The 25,066-nt window shown below is 38.0% G+C and overlaps 1 protein-coding gene across 1 annotated transcript in view; it reads right to left on the bottom strand.

The window, feature by feature from the left end:
• CDH2 (cadherin 2) overlaps nucleotides 1-25,066 on the bottom strand; it is a 216,572-nt gene that overhangs the window by 39,203 nt on the left and 152,303 nt on the right. Inside the window, exons 3-9 of the mRNA XM_059139331.1 lie at nucleotides 22,924-23,150; nucleotides 21,074-21,220; nucleotides 19,168-19,323; nucleotides 14,652-14,796; nucleotides 11,820-11,992; nucleotides 3,190-3,327; nucleotides 2,323-2,508 (exon numbers count right to left, since the gene is read on the bottom strand). Of these exons, the coding sequence (XP_058995314.1) occupies nucleotides 2,323-2,508; nucleotides 3,190-3,327; nucleotides 11,820-11,992; nucleotides 14,652-14,796; nucleotides 19,168-19,323; nucleotides 21,074-21,220; nucleotides 22,924-23,150 (1,172 nt within the window). The remainder of the gene's footprint in view (nucleotides 1-2,322; nucleotides 2,509-3,189; nucleotides 3,328-11,819; nucleotides 11,993-14,651; nucleotides 14,797-19,167; nucleotides 19,324-21,073; nucleotides 21,221-22,923; nucleotides 23,151-25,066) is intronic.

Genomic DNA, 25,066 nt, shown 5'->3' with positions numbered 1-25,066 from the left:
CTCTTGGCAAATTCCATCGAAGCACTGCCACAAGCCTGACAGTTTGTGAGCAGCCCAGAGGAGGGCCACCCACTCCAGAGACAGTCCTGCCAGGGGAGAGGGGAGGACAACCACATGCCAGTCTGCCTGCTGGCCCCACCCACCACCAAAAGCTTCTCGGGGACAACACAGGGAAAGTGCCGGCAGTTCGGGGCTACTTCATCTCTGGTAAATGCCTGGTCTGGCTCAACTCAAGCCCAGTGTGGCCTCTGACTGGCCCACTAACACCACGGGGACCAGACTCTGCCCACAACAGGCAGAGAGCCATCACAGGCAGGATGAAAGCAAACATAGGTCCACCACAACGGTAGGACACCCCTGGGGCAGTACACCTAGGAGACACCCCTGAAGTGCCAGGTTCTGGGGAAAAGGGGGCATTGCATTGTGGGACCTCTTCATCATTAAGCCACTACTTCTAAGTGAGGGAGACGTCGCTGACTTTCCTAACACAGAGAAACAGACCCAGCAATAGACAGAATGAGGATACAGAGGAGTATGTCCCAGATGAAAGAACAGACACAAATCACAGCAAGAGACCTAAGCAAAATGGGGATAAAGAGACATGTCTGATACTGAATTTAAAGTAATGTTCATAAAGATCTTCCACTGGAATTGAGAAAGGAGTGCAGAACCTCCACGAGAGCCCCCACCAAGAGAGAGCAGCCTTTAAAGAACCAATAGAGCTACTGGACTCACCAAATGGAAATAAAAATAGACCACCTGGAATAAATAGCAAACAAGAGGAAGTAGAAGAATGGATCAGCCACCTAGAGGACAGGGTCTTGGAAAGTAATCAAGCTGAGCAGATGAGAGGGGAACAACAATACAAAGAATGAGAACAGACCTAGGGAACTCAGCAACACTATCAAGCGTAGAATTCGCATGATAGGGATCCCGGAATGAGAAAAGTGAGAAAAGGGGGCAGTTTTGTCTGAAGAAAGAATATTAAGAACTTTCTGAATCTGGGGAAGGAAAGAGAAATCCAGATCCAGGAGGCGCAGAGAAGCCTCCAACAAAACCAACCCAGAGCGGTCTGCACGAAGACACAAAGTAAATAAGGTGGCGGAAAGTAGTGATAATGAGAGAATTTTAAAAGCAGCAAGAGAAAGGAAAGCAGTGACATACAAGAGAAACCCCATGTGGTGATCAGTGGCTTTTTCAACAGAAACTCTACAGGCCAGAAGAAAGTGGCATGATAAATTCCCACAGCTGACAGGAAAAAATCTAGAGCCAAGAATACTCCATCCTGCAAGGCTTTCATTTAGAAGAGGAGGAGAGATAGAGTCTCCCAGAAAAACAAAAGTTAAAAGCAAAACCCCACATTCCTGTCACCCAGGATGCCATCGACCTGTGGGTCCCAAATTCGCAGCCCAGTCACCGTCCTGCCCGAGTGAGTGTGCAAGGCCTGCCACCTGCTTAGTGCCAAGTCAACACGCCTTCACCACAGACGGACGAGGACTCACACGGACACTTCTCCCCTCAAATTCCAGCCCCTGTGCTCAAGTCTGTGCACAAAAGTGGGCCTCAGTGGAAGAGCAGAACGAAGCAACCCAAATAGTGACACTGGATCTGTGGGATACGTCATGGATAAAAGGAGTGTGCTCGGCTGAGAACACGTCCAGCAAGGCCACCAAAGAACAATACGCACGGCACGATTCTGGTTAGTGAAAGAAACACACCGAGGATAAAGAAAACAGGATTTTAAAAATACTAAGAAGAGACTCTTAAGCATAAGGAACAAACTGCAGGTGCTGGAGGGGAGGCGGGTAGGAGGAAGGGGTACCTGGGGGGTGGGCATTAAGGGCGCCCTTGATGGAAAGAACACTGGGTGTTCTATGCCTCTGATGGATCACTGAACTCCACCTCTGAAACTAATACTATACTATATGTTAATTAATTCAATTTAAATTAAAAAAGGACCCCCCCAATACTTGAGGATGTGCCGTACCACGAACACATCTAACTACACCTACAGTCAACACTGTGGAGGACAGTCCTGTCTTCAGAATATTACAATTGTCCAAAACGATTGAAACACAACTGTCTCCCAGAGACAAGGTGAGAATATCTATGTTGGCCTCAAGGTAGCCTCCACGTAAACTGAACCAAAAAACACCGAAAAACAAATGGGGCCTCCCCAAAATATATTAATTCCAGATTTAAAGCTGTCTGAAGCGGCGGTGGGGGGGAACCTAAAATTCAAAAGGGAACTACAGGCTAGGGAGCACGTACTGGTCGATGCAGGCTGCCGGTCAGAGAGATGAGTGGCCCAAGGGCACTTACTTTGACGACGGTGACCAGGCCGTCATTGCTGTTTGGGTCCGTCTGAATGGCAAAGCGCCCCGTAGGATCCCCGCCGCTTATCCTGTACACGGCATTCCAGGCCGGCGTGTGGGGCTGATCCTTGTCCGTCACAGTTAGATTCGCCACTATGACATCTACCCTGTTTTCAGGGACTTCACCATAGAACTGCAAGAAAAACAAACCTCGGTCGAGAGGAGCGACATGGACCGGTGAAGGACAGGGCGTCTTGATGACCACACTGCCCTGATTTTACTGCTCCATTAAATCTTTATTACCCACACTAAATGAGGAAATCGCTAATACACGTAATCACAGCATTTATGTTTAACTTTTAAAAATACTATCACTTTTCTCAGCAGTCAAAATTTCTTCCAAATGATGTTATAGTTTCATTAATATTAAAATTAGTATCCATTTGTGAGTATCTGGGTGATTAATTCAGGGCTGGAGAAAAGGACTTGTCTGAGGGAAATAATTTTCCTCAAGAGATAATGTATCTATATGCTAGACAAAGTGGCATAAATCAGTCATGTAATATCCGTTCAGTTTCCTGCACCTGAAAATATTTATAAATTTTCTGTTATAACAGCACAAAATATTGTTAGGCCATTTCTTCCAGGTGGCATATTTTAACAACTTCATCAGTGGACCTGGGAGACTTGGAGAAAACAAATTACTTAGGCGCCTCATTTAAAAGTCCTGGTGACAGCAAACGTCTGAGAGAGTAGCCAGTCTACGATGAGGAAAAGCAAATTCTACCTCTATTTAATGCATTTATTATTCATGACAAAACTTCTCAGTAATGGACCACAGACCTAAATTCTCTGAGTGACAGTCTGTACTTACTGTCATGGCAGTAAACTCTGGAGGATTGTCATTGACATCTGTCACCGTGATGACAGCCGTAGCCGTGTTTGAAAGGCCATATGTAGGATTGCCTTCCATGTCTGTAGCTTGAATGATTAATGTATACTGTTGCACTTTCTAAAAAGACAAAAATATCACATCTTAGATGAAACTAATTCCTCAAGAAGACACAGCAGTTGTTTTGTAAGTAGCTCTTTATTACACACAGAAAGCTCAGCATCATTCATTCTGATTAACATTGCTTGAAAGTTCCCAAGTGGAGCCGACTTTAGCTTGAGAAGCAAAGACCTGGTTTCTGTCTGGAGAGAGGCGACTGTATATTTTCACCTTTACTTGCGGAAAAGATCACATTGCAGATGTGTGAAATTCACAGGGAAGCTGACACTTCCATCTGATCTCAAACTCCCCCCTTAACAACACTGTGATCAAGCGTTCAAGTCACTTGGTTTGTGTTTACTTTCTCATATGTTAGTTTCTACCCAGTTTAGAATACTCCAGACAATGAAAAATCTTGATTGTGTGTGTGTGTGTATATACACACATTTCATTTTACATTTTCATTTCACAGATTTCATTTTACAGATTATGCTTTCTTTTAAGATGGTCTCATATATGTTCTATTACAACAGGATTATAGAGTATTTTCTCCTACTTTCCACCAGTACATACAATTTACAACTAACTATGCAGAGATATATTCTTAAGTGAAGTTAAAACCCAATTATAGGGTTTATGTTTATGTCTTTATTCGTAACTAAGGAACACAGTAGTGCTTAATATTTGTACACTCAAAAGATTTCCATTTTGGCCTAATGCTCCTTATGCCCATATACCTATGAGGGACACAGATACATCTGGATATAGACAGTCATTATTCATTACCAAACAGGTATCACTACTTTTAAATGCCAATTGAATTTTTTAAATTACTTATTTATTAGTTTATTTAAGAGAGAGCTAGCAGGGAGAGAAGCAGGGAGGGGGTGAGGAAGAGAAAGACAATCTCAAGCAGACTCTGAGCGGAGCTCAGACCCTGATACGGGGCTTGATCTCATGACCCTGAGATCCTAACCTGAGCCAAAACCAAGTGTCAGACACCTGATGGACTGAGCCACCCAGGTGCACCATCCGAACTGAATTTTTAAAAGGGGGAGCCAAATTAAGCTGCACTCTATCTAAGAGAATATCTGGAGACTGTCTGAGAAGTCTATAGTACTAACTGACAAATACACTTTATATTAGGACAACTTAACCAAAATGATTTTCTAAAATCATTGGAAATCTCTGTGGAAATTGGCACAGATAAAAAATATAGATTTTTTTTTCATAAATGTTAAAGCTTTCTCAATAACAAAACTCACTTCTTCATACAAAAATAAACTGTCACGGCAAAGTTTTCCTTGATTCTAAATATAAGTAACATTATGAATGGCCATTCTTAAGGGATTTCTGGAGCTTGGCTAGAACAGACACAAATTGTAACTTTTGATTTAGTTGTTAGTGGGAAGGGCAAGGAAGAAGAAACGGGTAGGAGAAAAAGCCAAACCCCACACATCTGATTTTAAGTCTCCTGTCCACCCAAATGCTAAACTCTAGCAGTTATTTATTTGTCTTCCTAAAAGAGAAAATACCATTTATTCAAATTAAAAAAAAAAAACAAAAAAAGGAACAGTGCTAGCTGAGCTGTTTATATTTTTTCTTAACCCATAACACCTCACCATAATGCTTACATAGGCTAAAAAATTTCTCAGTGATTTCCTTTCCCAATCAAGTGTCATTTCAGCTTAATGTTCTCATGGTTAGTGAGAGAATTTTATAGGGCACTCAGTTCAGCTTCCCAGCTGAAAATCATGAAAATAAAAATTTGTTATGACTTTGAAATGCCATTTCTGTCAGCTGCTATTCAAAGAAGCAGATGAACATTTTCAAAAAAAGGAAGAGGTTTTTCTTACTGTTGTTGTTAAAGAAGATAAAAAAAAAAAAATAAAAACCCCACAGATATTGTATGGAAATAGAGCTAACAATGTCTGCTCTTTAAATTATAATATCTACTTTAAAATTATATAAGCACAATATATACAATTTTCCACTGAGATGAAATACTGGGATCAGTACCTAATATGTGAAATTTCCTACCACTTTAAATTAGTCTTAGAATCTTTAAGGTACAAAAGAACATTGTTATTTCTAAAATACAAAGTCTCTTCAAAAAAAAAAATCCAACTTGGTAAATAATATGATCTCCATTTTCAAATGCTTGGTTGGTAAAATGCTCTTACATTTAGTAAGAAAGACACGACAGCGTGTTTTAGACAACCAAACTATTTAGGGCTGCTTGCCTAATTTAGACCCTGGGCATCTGGTTCTAGATGACTGACATTTAGATTCCATAATAATTTGACTTCCCATCCTCAATCCCACATCTGATCAAGGGGACTTTGCTTAAAAATGTTTCCTTACTTCCTCTTCTAGGTGGGTAAAACCTCGACTCAACTGTTTGCTATCAATCCTACTCTCCCTGTGACTCATCTATTTAACTTATCAAAGTTATGTATCACCCTTCATCCACTTATTCTACACCTTCAGTTCTTTGTATTTTACTTTCAAATGCCTGTTGTGACCCTATACCACTGCCTTCCGTATTTCCCTCAGGGTAGAATGGTGGTTCTCAATGGAGGTAATTTTGCCCCTCCCCCGCCAAGGAGACTTTTCATTCCTTGGGACATTTTTGGTTGTCACAGTTGGGGGCTGTTACTGACATCTAATGGATGGCCATAAAGGCACGAGATCCTACTAAACATTCTATGATATACAGGACAGGCCTCCACAAAAATCATTTATCCAATCCAATATGTCAATAGTGCCACAGTTGAGAAACTCTGGGCTTCAGTCCCCTTCCCGTCACCCTGAGCCTGGCAAATACAAAACGGAAAAGCCACCTCAGAGATGACTTCAGACAGTCCTGGAGGCAGAGCTGTTGGACTGTCATGTATACACCTCTATCACTGTTTCTAGTTTATATGGCTACTCCCCGTCCATAACCTCCTGGTTATGTAGACATAAACACATACCCCTTCTCAGGCCCCTGCCTTGTCAATGTTTGTGTCATTGGTATACAGCCTAATGTCTGAACAGAGTAAGCAAGTGATAAATGCTTTTGACTTGGTGGTTGGATGGGTGAATGGGAGAGAAATCCTGGGCCTTGTCTTACACTACAGAAATCCTTCCAGGTTTGGGGGGAAAAAAACCACCATCTTATTTACATGGCAGCTGTTATTTACTCATTAAATCATATATTGGGAGTAAAAACTAGCTCAGTTTCCCAAACTACAGTGATTCATACATCATCTTCCCAATGCTGCCATATCCTCATATTTCTATACCATGAGTCACTTAACATTAATCTTGACATTCACTCCCTTTTAAGAAACTTAATTTATTGTTAAATTATCATAAATAGAAGACCAGCATCACCTCCCATAAATATAACTGTAAAAATAAATACAATATAATCCTTGCACTCTGGCAGTCTCTACCTGATGGAGTAGCATCTGAAGACTTATGGTCTCCAGTTTTCTCTAGAGGCATCCCTCCATGTATCAATAAAAATCATCACACCTGGGCACCACACTTTGAAACACTGAACTAAAGTGATATGAGTGAATGAAGAAGTGAGAATAGCGGTCATTCATTCAGTTGACACACATTTCATGAATGTCTACTAGATGTCGGGTGATGTAGTATTTACTTGGATAAAATAATGAGTAACCCCAGAGATGGCCTTGATACCCTTAAGTGATGGAGGAAGCCATTAAAGGATCACAGGAGCAGACGTACAAAGCATCTGTAGTAAGAGTTGGAAGGTGTGATGCACGGACTTCAATTGGGCATGCAAACCAGTCATCAGAGTCTGGGGCAAAGAATGAATGCAAAAGACATTTTGGAGGTAAACTGAAATGAAACCGATCACTAAATTTATTGGTGGATGGATGGCAGTGTATGGTAAAGGCAGGAAGACTGTGATCTTGGGGAGACTGGGGTGGTGGTACTGGTCACATGAAATGGGAAATTGATCAGGACTCACAGATTGAGGGTGATGATGGATTGCTTTTATATGCACTGAGTTAGGGGATGGACAATTAAATAATAATGTCAAGAGAACTTATAAGTACAGGTTTGTGATCCTGTTCGAAATTCTTAAAGGCGAAGTCCTAGTTCCTTCACCTATGAAATGGGGCTGATAGTACCATCTACCTTGTGTTTCTGGAGTCTAAATTCTTTTTTTTTTTTTTTTTTTTTTTTTTGAATGCTTACTGTATGCTGACAAGTTTCTGGGGGCTTGATAAGAAAAAAAAAATAGGGGCGCCTGGGTGGCTCAGTGGGTTAAAGCCTCTGCCTTTGGCTCAGGTCATGATCCCAGGGTCCTGGGATCGAGCCCCGCATCGGGCTGTCTGCTCCGCAGAGAGCCTGCTTCCTCCTCTCTCTCTCTCTGCCTGCCTCTCTGCCTACTTGTGATCTCTGTCTGTCAAATAAATGAATAAAATCTTTAAAAAAAAGAAAGAAAGAAAAAAAAAGAACATTTTTTTAGACTAAGTCCTAACTACATGCCAGACGTACTGCTAAGCAGTATACATTATCATATTCAGTCCTCACAATTACCTGTAAGGCAGGTGGATTTTTTTTTTTTCAATCCTCATTTTCCAGATAAGGAAACCAAAGCTTAGGGAGGCAGGGAAGCTTGCTCAATGACACCCAGCCATAAGTAGGAGAAGCAGGATTTGAACCCAGGTCTCTGTGACTCCAGAGTCTATACCATTAATTGCTCCACTACATGAGTGCCCTCCATTAAGTGAGAATATGTGCATGACAAGGTGCATCCTGAGTGGGGCAGGCAGACAGAAAGCCAAACGTCAAGATGAGGAAGGAATGGGAACTGAGCAAGAGTGTGGGCTGTCCTTTCAAGGACTCTGTGTGGAAAACAAGGAGAAAATCACATAACGTGAACATTTCTTCAGGGTTCCTATTCAGGGTAAAAAAGAGCACATGAGCCTCACCAAATACTGAGAACAAGAAGGCAGATATAATGTCTATGTGACATAGTCTCTGCCCATCTCAGGGAATACAGAGACTAATAGGGGTGCTCAGGGAGCAGTTGGGGACTGGCTCTCAGAGTCCCCCTGCTCTAAAGAGGTAGGAAAGGAGCTCTTCAGGCAGAGGAAATCACAGGAACAGAAGATTTGTACAAGGAGTTGTGTGTGATTGTATGAGTGTTGGACATCATTTGCTCCTCAAGAGGAGGCAAGGAACCCCAGGAGGTTAGACCAAAGAAGGCTTTGGGACCAGTATCATAGAGGGTTTGGAGCGCCATGTTACAGAGCTCTGATGTCATCCTAGTGGTGGTGGGGAGTCATTTTACCACAGGGGAGACTCAGCATGTTTACAGATTATGAAGCTACTATTGGGTTTTAGAAGGCAACCTGTAGGGAAGAGAAGACCAACACAGTGGAACGCAGAACATGAAGCAGAGAGCGCAACGGAAAGGATCAGTAGACGTGGAAAACAGGAAGTATCATTCTATCTTTGCCATGATAGAATGTCGGGTGATGTAGGAGGAGCCAAAATGATAGCGCTCACCCAGTATGCCCAGGCTGGATTTATGATGGTAACAAGGGAAAACAATAGCTAATATTTATTGGGCGCAGTGCTGAATGCGTTATGCCTTGTGTTACCTCACCCTTACAACCATCCCATGAGGGAGGTAATATTTTTATCCCCAATCACAGATGTGGGAACTAAGGTTTCAGGTTAATACAGTGAAGGTCAAATAGCCCATAGCAGGCAGTCCCAGGATTTACACCCACTGAAGCAGAGGGCTAGTCATCAGTAGTGTTAGCCAAAAAAGGGCAGGTGATAGACACCAAGAGAAAGGGGTAGAGAAAAGAAAGTGCCAGGAAGAAGCACAGCCAAGTTAAAGCAACCTGAAGAAATGTTATTTTTTTAAATCCACAGATTAAAGTAGAATAAAAAACTGAATCTCAGTAAGGATTTCAGCGATTAGGAGTTCAGTCACTTATAGGTGTCATATATCCTGGGAGAACGACAACTGAAATTACTTCTGACAGAGAGAAAACTGTGAATTCTAATAGAAATAAAAGAAACTCAGGCCTGCACCAGGCCTGAGGAAGCCAGAGTAATTTATCCCTGGCCTCAGGCAGAATTACCATAAACCATCCGAGATAGATACATTTTTTTCCCCGTTAAATGACTTTCAGAAAAGGAAGGTTTTCTGTAATTTTCTCTGGTAACTCATTGTTGTGTTTAATAATTTCACTGTCAAGAAGCTATTTCTCACACACGATTCTATCGTTTCTAATCCATTCCCACATTCGTTTCATGTGGGGCACGGTGGCTTCCGTCCACTGCGAAATAGACCTAACCACGATTAGGGTACGACGTCAGGCTTTCATCCGCTGAACTAAATGCAGTCCTTCTGGTTTTTAAATATGGCCGGTCTGTGGGCGTAAAACGACCTTTAATTCTCAGTGCCTCTTCCTTGTCATCAAACAGCCCGGCTCGATGAGATAAGAATACCGCGGTGTGCAAACATGATGAAGCCCCATTTCTGTATCTCACGAGGACCGTGTGAAGGAGAGAGAAGTATTCCTATTGGGGGATGAGTTATATACCTCCACAGTATGTGAGCAACCTGGCATTCAGGGGAGAACGTTAAAAAATACCCTCTATTCTTGGGGGCACCTCGGTGGCTCAGTGGGTTAAAGCCTCTAAAGGCTCAGGTCATGATTCCAGGGTCCTGGGATCGAGCCCCACCTCAGGCTCTCTACTTTGCAGGGAGCCTGCTTCCTCCTCTTTCTCTCTCTGTCTACTTGTGATCTCTGTCTGTCAAATAAATAAATAAATAAATCTTAAAAAAAAAAAAATCTCCTATTCTCAAACGAACTATGCACACATGCTGAGCTCACTGGCATTAGGAATTGTGAATTATACAATATTGGAAGAGGTGAAAAGACACACATGTTCCAAGGATCATGGAACAAAAGCACTACCACAAATACTAAATTTCAACTATCTCCAGCACGGACTATTCCTGGAAAAAGAATCGGTCACACCCGGAAGTTAATAGGTACAATATTCTAGGTGTACATCTAACTCCTAAGTAAGGCTCTCAGCTCAGTTTAGTTGTGAATAAAGTAAACTTTATTTGTTCATACTACTTCATTAAAGCGCTTTTAGCACTATCTCGCGTATATAATTAATTGCAATAGTAATGTTTTCTTCGATCCAATTCAAGTGAATTCTATTGAGGCAAATAAAACGTCATAAAAACCAACTCCTGAAATCCTTGTCAATAATATTTATTATGGTAAGCACAATGTTTCCTTTTGACATACATAATCTGAGTTCTCATTACTGTAAAAGTGGGCTTGGCCAGAAACCTACAAAGCACAAATGTCTATGAGTTAAGTACTTTGATAATTCACTCACATATGATTACTGATGGTCAATAATGACCTTGAGAATCTCTTAAGAAAATGGCCAGAACAGCATAGAGAAAGAGTGTAAAAGATTCATTAGGAGCGGGGTTTTGTGGAAAGGATAGAAGTGCAGATTAAATTGAGACATGAAGAAATGGAAGGTTCAAGAACAAGAAGAAGGTGCAAATCATTCCTGGTGGAAGGAATGTGGGTTGAGGTCTGTCACAGTGAGATGAGCATTGGGAATTAAGAAAAGCCCATCCCCTTTCAGACTGTGACACTACATGGTATTTCAATGCTGTTAACATTTTATGCCTTTTCAACAAAAATCATGCCAGAAGTCCGTTTTTCTCCATTTATACCTTTAATGGCTTGTCAGTAGAATTAATGCCATTGCTGGTCTTCAAACTTGTTAAGTAAGTCAATTTTAGAGTTAAGGGGCAAGTTCTAATAAAGGAGATCATCTCTTTTTACTAAACCAGGCTATCCAGAAAAGCTACACAATACCTCAGCACACACGTTATTTGTAGCCTCTTAAATATATGACTGTTGGGCGCCTGGGTGGTGCAGTCGTTTAAACACTTGACTCTCAGTTTCGACTCAGGTCACGACCTCCAGGTTGGGGGATCGAGCCCCATGTGGGGCTTCATGCACAGAATGGAGACTGCTTGAGACTCACTCTCCATCTTCCTATGCCCCTCCCCGCCCCCACCCGAAAAACAAATACACAAATCTTGAAAACAATAGGGCTATTAAAAATTATCCTAAATGTATACACACATTACTTGTTCATGGTTTTTAGTTTAATTGCTCACAAAAACCTTTGACTGTAAGGGAAAACTGAGAAAATGGCAAGGATTTTAAAAATTAGGTACCAGATACATCTAATTGACTTGGTTGATTACGCACTAAATAGTACACGGGCCAGCACGATCTATCCAGTATGCACACATCACTTAACCAACTTGAGTCTGGTCAAAACAGCACAACAAGATTTCTTTGAAAAATTGATATTGAATGATACTGTCGACGTCTGATTACCTGGAGATAAACTGCATGGGATACTGTATACCCTTAAGATTAAAAACGAATTCAGATAGTTTTTGGTTGGCTTACTTCTCTATCAAGTCCAGCTGCCACTGTGATAATATCACCCGTCTCATTGTTGATTGTAAACATGTTGGGCGAAGGGGTGCTTGGAGCCTGGGACAGGATTCTGTACCTCAGCATTCCGTTTAGGGCATTTGGATCATCAGCATCTATAGCAGTGACTGTCATCACGTATGTTCCTAGAACAGGACATGTGGAGAATGAATGGTCACCCTGCAAGTTGGATCTCCCAAACAGATATACCCAAGAGGTGTATTTGCCTTTTGGGTCGATCTTAATTTCACTTTCTCAAAACAAACATCTGTCATTTAGATTGAATGAAAAATGCTACGGATAAGAACGGCCCTCACCTTAAAAAAAATACAAAACATGGTTTAGATCCTTGAAAGAAAAATTATTAAAAATGTATACATTTGTAAACACTCATTTTTCCCCATCATAACCTAGAAGTTCACTATGCGATTCAAAGAAAGGATCACTTCAGACCTTTATTCGTATAAAAGGCAAATAATAGCACAGATGCTATTAGCAATGTATTTTACGTCCACTAATACTTTCCCCTTGCCGTATTTTCCTCTGTTATACAATAACATCGAAAATGACATGCTGAGCATGATTCTCCTCAAAGCCTAAGTCACTTTCTGAAAGTAAGCTGTGTGCCTAACGATGCACACTCCATTTACTCAGGTCATAAGGAACCATTCCATGCATTGCTGTTTTGGTACATTGAATCGGAGTTTGGTACTGTGGTTCATTATTTCCTAGGAGATTACAAGAGCGCTGTAACAAACTCTGGGACTTCAATTTATTAGATATTTTGGAAAGGAAATCAACAACGCATTAGAATCAAAGAAGTTCAAACCAGCTACACACACTGTGTAATTTAGAAGTAGAGAGGAAAGTAGTTACTATTTAGGAAGGTCTGTTCCGTGGTCTATTTATAAGAACTAGCATAGAAAATCTTCCATCTCTAACCCACCTTCCTCCTGAGTGCTCTGAGCTCAGTTCTATGTTAGAACCTCTCTGTGCTACAGTTTTGCCCCAGAATTCACGAAGGGTTGATCACGTTATTCGAATCTCTTTCCAGAGCTTGTCCCTTGAGTGAGACACTTTTGACTATGTGCCCATTCTACACCCTTATTTTTTTTTTTTTTAACTTCATTGCATATGTGCTTGCTTCCTTGGTTTCTATTTTTCTCCCCTACTAGAATGTAAGCTCCAGTAGGGTAGGGTTAGGGTTTGGGTTTAGGGTTAGGGTTTAGGATTAGAGTTAGGAACTAGGGTGTCACTGCTGTGCCCAGAGCAGCAGAACAGAGTGACCAGCATGCAGCACAGACTCTGTAAACATTTGCTGCATGAACAAATGAATGGTTAAAACAAAAAAAGTATTTTCCGGGACATTGAACCAAAATACTGATTACAATGCTGTTTAATTCAAGATCCTTACAGAATGATTACTGGAAATACATGCAAGAAATGTCTTTAGTTCTTATGAACATTGAGTCTTGTATTTAAAGGATGCTTTGGTGGAAATTCATGATCAAATGCATAATACATCTACCTTTAATGGTTCATTTTTGACAATTTTCATGAAGGGGTTCTCTTAATAAAGTTAGAAACAACAGAAGAACAAATGAAAGAAATGATTTAAAAAAACAACAAAAAATAATTACCCCCCATAAAAAATCTTTATCTTCCCTTATATTTAGAATATGTATATAGGTCTTGTGTTTTCGTATGTGTATGTTTTAATATTGTTTGATTTTATTGTATTTTAAAATCCCAAAGAAAGCTACTCTGGAATGTGACTCAGGAGGAGCCAAAGATGCTGAACTTCCCTCTCCAGCTCCCCTTCCCCCTACCTGAGCTTCCTTTCTGAGGATACAGACAGGTACATTTGGAGCAAGAAACAGTGCCAATCTAAGGCATGTGTGGTTGTATCTATAAACTGTATATACATAAAGGAGCTACGGGCATAAACTGGCATAGGTGACAAAGGTAATACATAATACTATTTTAAATGGTGAGGCTCTTTTAAATACAAAATAAAAATAATAATCATGTAGCTAATTAAATCTCTCTAAACACCAACTCAGCTCAGGGAGGCTGGTGAAACACTATCTTTTCCCATCTCTCTACCCACTGTTTTTCTTTTCCACTAGTTTTTCAAACCAAATTGGCCTTCATAGCCTTGGTCTTCTGAAGTCTACAGTGTTTTCTGGACAGGAGTCTAAAATTGTTGTCAAAGATCCCTGCACAATGATGAAAGGCTTTGGCAACTCCTGTTTCTAGACTAGGACACTTTCCATGCCACTGGTCTAAAAGTGTGGGCTGCAGAAGACATTAGGATCATCCCAAAGTAAATATCCAGTGTAACTACAGCTGTCTCCAAGCCCCCTCTCTGTTTTTGGCTTTACCTCACTGTCTAGCCCAAGAATACCAAGTACCTTTCAGACTCTCCAACCGAATTTTACTTGCTTCTCTAATATGATAAAATCTGCAGTTTATGAACAGAAAGCCCTGGTCTTCTGGAGCGCTTTTTTTTTTTTTTTTTGGCCACACTGAGTTTATCAATGACAGTAAAATGAAAGGATCCCACAGATCCTATAATACAGAATCAGAGACTATAGTGTATATATTTTAAAAAGTGAGAAGTGATGTTTTTCTGCTTTGTCTCTTCTATCAATTTTTTTTCCTGTTATCTTCTTTTTTCCCTAAAATCATTTCGCAAGAAAGAAAATAACACCGAAAGGTTCACATGATTTCTTCTCTTGTTTATAACCAATGCTGACTTACATGACATTTCTTGAATCTTTAAATTATTATGTTTAAACTCACCAGGCTTTGACCCCTCAGGAACTGTCCCATTCCAAACCTGGTGTAAGAACTCTGGTCTGTTATCGTTCATATCAATAACATTGATGACAATGTCAATAGGGTTCTCCACTTGATTTCCATTAATATCCACTGCATGTGCCCTCAACTGCAAAAATAATTAGAAAACAGAACTATTTACTAATGTATGTCTCACATGAGAAGGTAAAATATACAATCACCATGCTATGAAAATAACGAGAGCAAACAGAGAAACTGAAGAAAAAGCTACTCTCCCCATCAAAATTTAAGTTAGCCAGGGGCACCTAGGTGGCTCAGTCTGTTAAGTGTCTGTCTCTTGACTTTGGCTCAGGTCATGATCACAGGGTCCTGGGATCAAGCCCCGTGTCAGATTCCCCTCCGGTCATGGAGTCTACTTCAGATTCTCTCTCTCCCCCTCTGCACCCCATCCCACCAAAATAAATAAAACCTTCAAAAAAAAAAATAAGTTTGCCAAACTTCATGTGATTAGGATAGATATAGCAGTAAGAGCTAACACTTAGTATTTGCTAGGCATTCTGCTCAGGTTTATGGATTTCAACTGGTTTGATCCTTATACAAAAGAAAGAGGCAGAAATGATAGGGGCTTGAAGGTGAAGAAACTGAGCTTTAGAAAATCCAAGTAACTTTGCTCTGTCTCTTGACAGAGTCCATATCCAAAGCCAGTTATGTCCAGTTCCCAAATCCTTTTGCTAAATCTGTACATATGAGTCAGGATAATTAAAAATGTACTGGGCACAGAGTAGTCGTAGAGATTATAAGAACAGAGGAGAATTTAGAATTAAGTGTGCATAGAGAATTTTGACACTAGGTGGGGTCTTTTAAATTGTACAAGTCACTCATAAACATTAAAAGTGTGTGAGTATGTAAGATAATTGTTCCTCTCCCAAGCTTGAGTTTTATGGTATTCTAGGGAGTTTTATGGTATTCTAAGAATTTTATCTTTTTTTTTTTCTTTTTAAATAAATAGTCACTCAGCTACTCTTGGTAGAATAGTCTCAAAATCTTTAAATCCAGTGCATAGAGATCCATTACATTTTTTTCAGTAGCTGTGTAGTGTTCCGTTGAATTGCTTCTTTTTAATGGGATGCTTCTGTGGTTTTTCTAAGTATGATGCTAGCTGTTGGATTCTGTCGGGCATGGTTCATCAAGTTAAAGAAGCATCAATATATCCCCTTTTAAAAAAAAAAGTTTAGAGGTTATCTAATATGAGACAATGCAAATTTTTATTATTGCCTTTCAACAGCTCTAAAATAATCCTTTTTCTCCACTTATTTAATATATCACATATTAATAGATCTTTACACTGAAACATCCTTGCAATTCTATAATTGATTCTATTTTTTTATGAGTGTTGTTCTCTCTGTCCTGGCGTTAAGACTCTGCAGCGCAAGAGTTTACCCCGAAACTGACCTGAAAATAGTTATTTCTCATTTTAACCACAGGAGTTCAGATAATGAGCTTCACACAGGAAGAATTATCTAGAATTTTATATTGATATTCTTTATATTCATAAATCTGAGACACTAATTAGAGACTGGTCTATCATGTGCTATTTTTATAAAGTTTCTGTATTAATGACAATTTGTCTTTATGAAAGGTTTGGAAGTTTTACTTCTTTCTTTATAGTTTAGAACAATATAAAAAGCACTAGCATTAAGTGTTCCTGAAGGATTAAAAAAAAAAAAAACCTGGTTGATGAAATGGTTGATGAAACAATCAAGTCCTTTGGAAAAAGGGAACGTTGAGTAGTACTCAAGTAGTACTCAAGAGTTTAAAAAAATTTTCTTTATTTTTACACCTACTGTGAGGCTCAAACTCATAACCCCCCAATCAATATTCAGATGCTCTAAAGACTGAGCTAGCCAGGCGCCACCCTCCCTTTTTAAAGAACAACTCTCATTTTACTTGTTTAAGCTCTACATCCAATATGGGGCTTGAACTCACAACCATGGGATCAAGAGTCACATGCTCTACCCACTGAGCCAGCCAAGCACCCCTTAAAAACATTTTAAAATTTCTCCTATGCTTATTCATATATTTAGATCTATAGGAGTCTTGCTCTACCACAATATCAATAATTTAACAATTTTCAAAACTTCAATAACTTAAGAAGTTTTTATAAGTGCAAAAATTCAACAAATATGTTATTGTGCAGTGTAAGAGTCTAAAAACAAACACACAAAAAAGTTTTGAATGACTAAGTATCAGTGATAAACTACTGGGAATACTAATTCATTACATGAGGCAACTGGCTATCTATAAAGCAAAAACAAAGTACCTCTAGATACTGCTCTCCTTTTAGTAAAATACACTTCACGGAGGTTAAAAATATAGACGCCAAAATAAATAAATAAGTACAACAGATAAAATTGGGGAGATTAGAACAATCTCTAAAACTAGACTTTATGATAAAATTGAAAAACAATTAATTTTACAGTGCAAGAACTATAGCAGGGTAGATATTATTAACAAAGTTGAAAAACAAACAACAAAAGAGGAAAATATATGACAAACTAAACATTAACATCCCAAATAGATAAGAGGTGCTTCATAGTTAAGTATAAAGGGTAAACAATTCCCAAAGAAAATTCAACAGAGAGGGGCTCCTGGGTGGCTCAGTTGGCTAAGCATCCCACTCGATTTAAGTTCAGGTCATCATCTCAGGTTTGTGAGACTGAGCCCTGTGTTGGACTCCACACTGGACATGGAACTTGCTTGGGATTCTCTCTCTCCCTCTCCCCCCCTCCCACCCCCTCCAGAAAATCAAAATTCAACAGAGAGCAGGAATAGGGAATTCACTTTGATTAGATATTCAGATTAGGCAACTTAAAGCATTGAGATAGTTTCTTTGCCAATGATAATTTGGTAAGTAAATAATGCCTGGAATAGATAATAGAATGGAGAAAATATATCTCCTATACAGTGGGCAGGCAATGCAACATAATACAACCATTCCAGAGAATAACTTCACTATATTTATTAAAATAATTCCAATTTTAGAAATTTATTCCAAGGATATAATGGGCAAATGTACAGAAAAAAAGTTCATTGCCACATTATTTATAGTTGCAAAGTAAAATAAAAAAAACAAATTACCCAAATATCTACCCATAAGTAATTAGTTAAAATTATATTACATTCATTCAACAAAATCATTTGAAGCAATCAAAAATGATGCTATAAATAAATAACTATTTACTGACACGGAAAGATGCTAAATCTTTTGATTGCAAAAGTGACAAAAGCTGGTTTCAGAGAATGATGCCAATTTCAAAGAATACATTTATGAATCTATGCAAAGAAAAGCATCTTACAACCTATCACCAAATTGTTTAAAAAAAAAAAGGAAAAAACAGGTTGGTTTTATGTATTGACATTACAAATCATTTTACTTTCTCATTAGTACTGCATTATTTGGAAGTTTTTATAATGTGCATATATTCTGTCTAAAAAATGATAATTTCATTGCAAATTTTAGTTATTCATGCAGAAATTGGAGAAGTAATAAAGACCAACTTAGGTTTCTATATTAAACTCATGAAAAAATTGTTGAAATCTTGTTCCAGGAAATGTGTAAGCCTGGCTAAGAAAAAAAGAAAAGAAAAATGCCTCCTGGAATTTGATTAATATTAGGCAATTCTTGAGTTTTAAAACACTCACTTCAATTAATATTTTTAAATTGGAAAAATCAGTTTCAAATATATATGTATTTTTAAAAATATGAACATGATAATTATATACAAAAGTGATAACTCAATAAGAAAATGAATAAAACAGAAAAATGAAGAGTGTAAAAATGAACATAAGAAATATAATAAGACAATATATCTAAGAATATATCTAAGAATAGATTGCTCAGATTGGCAGATTGATGAAACCATGTGTTGGCCGGGTTATGAGAGAAAGGGAAATCTCAATTTCTGGTTGGGAGCATCTAAATGGCAGACCTTTCTGGAAGGAATACAGCCAACAAATAAAATATCCATTTGCTGAGACTATTTCATGGTAACAATCAGACCATGAAGAATAGGTAAAGATGAGAAACATAGATGTCTACTAAAATTGTAAGAAATTATCATTAAATAATAGCCGACACGTTTTATGGAATACTATGCAGTCATTAAAAGTGTTGTGATCTCTATAATTCACAGGCAATAATCTTTGACTCTTTGACTTCCTTCATGTACATTTGTTCCTCTAAATCCTTAGCCACACCAACATGTAAAGGGTGAGGAGATTTTAGGCAATCTCACTTTCTTCTTTGGCACTGTTTTTGTTTGGTTTGGTTTTGTTTTTTTACCCTAAACATTCATCAATTCTATAAAAACCATGAAATCATTACAACAAATTGAAAAGCCTATTTTTGGTATTAAACTTGTGAGTATCAAAGCTCTAAGACCCATATAAGAAGCGAATATTAAACTACACAGTTAGAAGGGTATTGATACAACAGATTATCAGCAGGCTGAAATCTTACATGAAACCGGGCTATCAGCTCACGATCCAGAGGCTTGGTCACGGACAGCTGACCTGAGATGGGGTTGATAATGAAGATACCGGTTGGAGGCTGATCAGCTCCGGGCCCAGTTACGCTATACCGTAGTGAGAGGTTTTTATCTCTGTCCGACCTGATCTGAGGATCAAGAAGACAATCATATTAAATGAGAGACTAAGTGAGCTCATTATCAGAGACAGAACAGGCCACACCTCATGCCCTTTTTCAGTTACAAACTTATAGCATCTCTTCCCAGAAAACCAGTCCTGTTTCTCATCCTTGCTTCTCTGTCATAAGCTTCAAAAAGGGATGTCACCTATCACCAGAAAGACTCGGAACAACACTGATGTCTAAAAGAGCAATCACTAGGAGCAGGGCCAAAAAGTCAAAATTAAGGAGTGTCAGTTTTTAAACTGCATCAAATTCTATCCAGGGAGATTGTAGGTTAGAATATTTAACACAGGAACAGGTGTCCAATTGAATTGAAATAAAACCTGTTTACCTTTTTGATTCAGTTAGGAGAATAACTGCCTAGGCCATTGTGTGAAACAAACTTACATGAGAATTCTAATATTATGGTTGAGCTCAGAAGTCAGATTTCTGCACTTGTGTCTTACTGACATTACTCACTGCAACCAAAGCTCTCCATGTTATTTTAAGGTGGTATCTATTACTCCAAATTCTTTATTAATAACAAAACACATAAGAAATCATTTTATAATACATTTATTTTTTGCTCTCAAAAATTACATCCACTCTAGGCTCACTGCCTTTCCCCCCAAATATAACAATTCCCCAGGAAAATCAGTTTATAGGTGAGAAATCATAGGAAAAGGCTACAGAAAAGAAAGAAGAACAGCTCAAGGAGAGGGCCAATTGGCAATACTTTTGCAGGTGATAATAATAGATCTTTATGTATTAGGTAAATACACTTCACCCAGTAACAGAATCTGGTTTATTAGTTTTCTTGTAAGGCAAAATTCTCTTTTTACTCATTGTCCATTAAAGTAGGGGGGGAAAAAGCGCCTTTATTTGGGGGCCATGTTGTTCATTGTTAAATTGAATTATAATGTGCATTAAAATAAAATATGCAATATAAAAATGACTTATAAAGAATACAACTTTCAGTAAGTATGTTTTGGAATGCTAAATTAATCATGTACACAAACATCTAGATTCAAATAAATAAATACACAATAACTTTGTCCTTTTTCCTTTTGCAATAAAACAATGGATTGCTAATTTTACCAAACATGTACACATATCTGTGATTTTTTTTTTCTCCACATCTGATGGCATACATTTGGAGTAACTGAAAAAAAATTACTTCTCAGATTTATAAAAGCCTATGGTTTTGCACAACCCCAGGGATTCTGTTAATGGTAGCAGAGGTCACTTCCTTTTTTCTTTTAAAAAACTCTCAAATGCACCTGGTGCTGGCATTTCTAGCAATGATTGCCCCTTTATTTCTTCTTTGGCTCAAAAGCTATCTGTAGAGGGCAAAGATCATCATGGAGAACACAGCTGTCAGATGGGGAAGTGAAGGAAGGGTGTGTGTGTGTGTGTGTGTGTGTGTGTGTGTTTGCGTAGTGAGAAAGGGTATGGTCTGGTTGTGGATGTATGTGGGAAGTACATATGCACACGCTCAACAAACTTCACTGTCCGTGGTGGATGGGACCCACAGAAAGCTCTACCTATACATAATCTGAGATAATAATTAAAAAAAAAAAAAAAAAGGCTCTGCACAACACTATAGACATTTCACCTATATCAAAAAATAAATTTTTAATATATGTGGTAAAATCTGTCTTGTGATACAAGAGACAAAAGCATTTCTAACATACACTTGACGCATGCCATGGAGATACTAAAAACTGTGCCAGCCTACCCTGACAAGCTCTTGAGGAAAAGGTCCCCTGGAGTTTTCTGGCAAGTTGATTGGAGGGATAACCCAGTCTCTCTTCTGCCTTTGTAGGTGGCCATTGTGCTTACTCACTTGTCTTGGGAATACTATTTCTTCAATTTCTTGTGATTCCTTTGCATTAAAATACAAGACATTGCTGAGTACTAGGAAAAACATTTTCTGAAAGACAGCAGTATCAATGCATACCTGACAGAACAGGGTTCACTGTTATGAACAAGAAAATACGCCTGGAGGCCCTGTCCTCATCTCCCTATTAAAATAATAGAAAACACTGTAAAATTTGGGGGTTACACTGATCATTGAAGAATTGAATTCCAAACAATTTATTATGTGGCAAGCTGCGTAAACTATTAGTAGTTTCTATAAACCACCCTAGATAGGAGTTAATATTGAGCAAAATTTAATGGTATCCTTTTATATATCTCTCATTAGTTTAAACCACAGTTCAGGTAATGTGCTACTGTACATTAAATTTAGATCTTGATGTGCTAAAATATAATTTGAATTCCAAGAGAAGTTTAATACATACTGCTAAGGCATGTCTCAAATATTTATGACCCTATTAAATCCCACAGAATTAATGCTGTAATTATTCTAAACCTATGTCAGCCATGATGGATGCTGTAGATGACCCACTTTGCACATTGGGTATTAATCTCTGCTGGATGTCAACATTTTCTTCTGTTTCTCCTTATATCTGTAGACATTTTAGCCATTAGCCCTTGCTGCTTCAGTGCAAATATCCAAGCTAGTTTGCTGGAACACAGCAAATCATCAACAACAAAAGCATCTTTTCACTCAATTAGTTACCAGTTTCTTACTCTGTATTCCCCAGATGACAGGATTTCCCTTAACAGTTAATAGATTAATAAATTACATGATATTACATTTTACATGATAAAAGTCTAACACTGGGGCAAGAGAAAAATGATATCTTTTCCACTAATACACTTATACATATTTGATTATGGGTGTGTATGTTACACTTAACACTAAATAGCCAAAGCTAATGTGTGTATTCTTACTTCCCACAGTACAATAATCTACAAAGTGTAATAGTTATATTTCATGAAATTACAGACTTCAAAAATAAATGATTGTGGTGCCTCCTTGTATTTGTTTCAAATTAACATGAACTAGAATATTCAGAAACCAACAGTGTTATCATAACTTTACTGAAGAAATTATTGCATATTATTAAAAATTCCTAATATAGTGATTTATACGAAATAAGTGCTCAGTAAATGTTTGCTGAATTTAATCAAACTGTACTTTGTGGGAAGTGTATCTCTTTCTTTTATCCTGGTTCATAGCAGCTTCCACCAGAGGGAGTATATCATTCCTTAAAGTTATGTCAGTTATATAAATAATTCATACTCCCCAATTTGATTATTAAGGGACAAGAACAAAACCCAATACTCTACACTAGAAATGCTACAGTATATCTATACTTCCCATTTAATAGACTTGACTAGTGATATCTTGCAAAGAATTGTTTATTTGAGGGTTACATTTAAGAGCTTGTAAAGCTTCAAAGAAATTTAAAACAAACAACTCCTAATTTAAATTAAGTTATAAATCTCGAAGTATAAACAGCCATTTCAAACACAATTTCAGATAGCTTACATATACATCTAGTCTAAGTATCTTGTAAGATTAAAATTACAACAACAACAAAATACTATTTGAAGTGGCTGAAGTTGATAAAAATTCAAATACTGGCCAATGTGACATAAAGCAAAGCATCTATTTAGTCCCAACTGTATGAATCTAATTTTTAAAGGTAACTCCAAAGCCATGTTTGGATACTCTACCTTCACTGAATCCTCAGGGAAGGTAGGCTTGAGGCTCAATTTTACTGCTACTTGCCACTTTTCCTGAGTCTCTTTATCTTGGGCATATATCAGGAACTTGGCATGCTCAGAGGAGAGGGGAAAGCTTCTCACGGCGTATACCATGCCGTCTTCATCCACCTTAAAATCTGCTGGCTCACTGCTTTCATACTGGACTTTCCGTTTCCCATTGCAGTTGCTGAACTTCACTGTAAGAGAAAACAAACATGAGAGTCTGGTGATAATATAAATGCAGAAACATCTAAGTCTGAATCCCACGTAGGTTAAAGGATAAAACACGGTAAGCATAAAACACAAAAATTTTAGTTTTACATTATTAAAGAGATTCTTATACTAGAGAATACCAGATTATGGATCTGAGTTGTTCCCCAGAATCTCCTTAGTTCCAAAGCCTTCCCCCTCCCTTCACGTTCCGCTGGATCTTATAGCTCTTGGCTACACCTGCTTTTTCTGCCATGCCTCTCCCTGAGATTACCTGCTGCTCCCTTAGACGCTCCCACTCATCCTTCCGGTCCTAGCTCGAGTCACTGAAGGTGGAACTATCCCTTGTTCTCTTTCCTCATGGAGCCATCTGAACCCTACTGCCACAGTTTTATAGCCATTCCTGACATTCATGGTGAGATGAACGTCAGGGACAATTCTCTTAGCTATCTTGAATACTTTCCATATTTCCTGGCACATAGTCTTAATTTACACTTTTTGAATAAATTCTCAAAGGAAGAAAGCAATAACTTCTATTAATGCCCACTACACTCTAGAATTACAAGACTGTAGTAGTAATTAAAAGGGGAATAATTTGCAATTTCTAGTCCTCATAGTACTTATAATAGTTCTATGAAGGAGTAACAATTTGTAAATTTTCAGATTAATAAAAATAAAGATTTATCTCAAAATAAAGTTTAACTAAAAATATCTATGTCTTAAGAATAGAAAATCAGAAAGATTTCAGTATCTTATCTTTATCTTACATGTAATGAATTAAAATTGAAAAAAAAATTAATGCTTTCTTAAAAGCAATGTCAATTAGCTTATTTCCCATTGGGTAACAACACGAAAGTTAAACCACATGCTTATAAATGTAGGACTAAACATATTCAAGCCAGAGTAAAATTATAAGATAATAAAAATATTCTCTAAAGAAGATGATTTCCTTTGAAACCCTTAATCATTCTTTATGAGGAAAATTTCTCTGGGCATAGCATAAAGAAATCAAAGAAAAACCAATTTTTTTAAATTTCTAGAAATATGTGTTGTTATGCCCTAACCACAATTACACAGGATATATTTTGGAAAGCAATTAACAGGTACACATTACAAAATAGAATCATATACCAGTTTTTGCATTTTTCAAGTATCTAAGTAAATTTTTTCAAACTCCCACTCCACATATGAATTGATGAGTTCTTTTGTTTACATTAATATAAATTCACTGTGATGTGCACAAGATCACAGCCAAATAACATGTGTGCTTATTTCCCTTAGTAACCATAAGATCCTTGATAACAGTAATAAAATACTTCAACTACTGAATATGATCTATGTGGGACATAGATCATTCTTCATTTTTCAAACATCTGAAAACGAAAATACAAGTTATATCTCACAATATATTATGTTATGCCAAAATATTTGTCTTTGGAGTAGAAGTATCCCAAAAGATACTTATTTACCCCATCTTACTTGCCATGTGATTAAAAAGTAAAAAATGCGTAATCTTTTTTACAGAACAATGCCATCTATGGCTAATCTTTTATTAAAGACAAAATTTAAAGTAAAATCGATTTCGGGGAACCCTGCTGAAAAAGCAAAAGACTTGTATCATCTTTCTGTATAAAAACACCTTTTTATATCAAAGAAAAAAACGGTATTTGTGAACTTAAGAACATAGAACCTAGATCAGACCTTCTGCACGTTGTTGTCCCTTTGCACGACTCTAGAATGGGCCTCATCAATTCCCACCTAGATCGCTGCATCAGCCTCCCAGAGGTTTTCTCCCTGTTCCAGCTCTCTGAGCATCTTCTCCTAGACTAAGCATTTGTTGCTCAATCAGTTCTTCTTCTCAGTTACTATCCACAATATTATACATCTTTTTTCATCTGGTATA

This window comes from Mustela lutreola, chromosome 11 (assembly GCF_030435805.1).
Source record: "Mustela lutreola isolate mMusLut2 chromosome 11, mMusLut2.pri, whole genome shotgun sequence".
In the NCBI taxonomy this organism is placed as follows: Eukaryota; Metazoa; Chordata; class Mammalia; order Carnivora; family Mustelidae; genus Mustela; species Mustela lutreola.
This window is presented reverse-complemented; position numbering and strand designations above follow the sequence as displayed.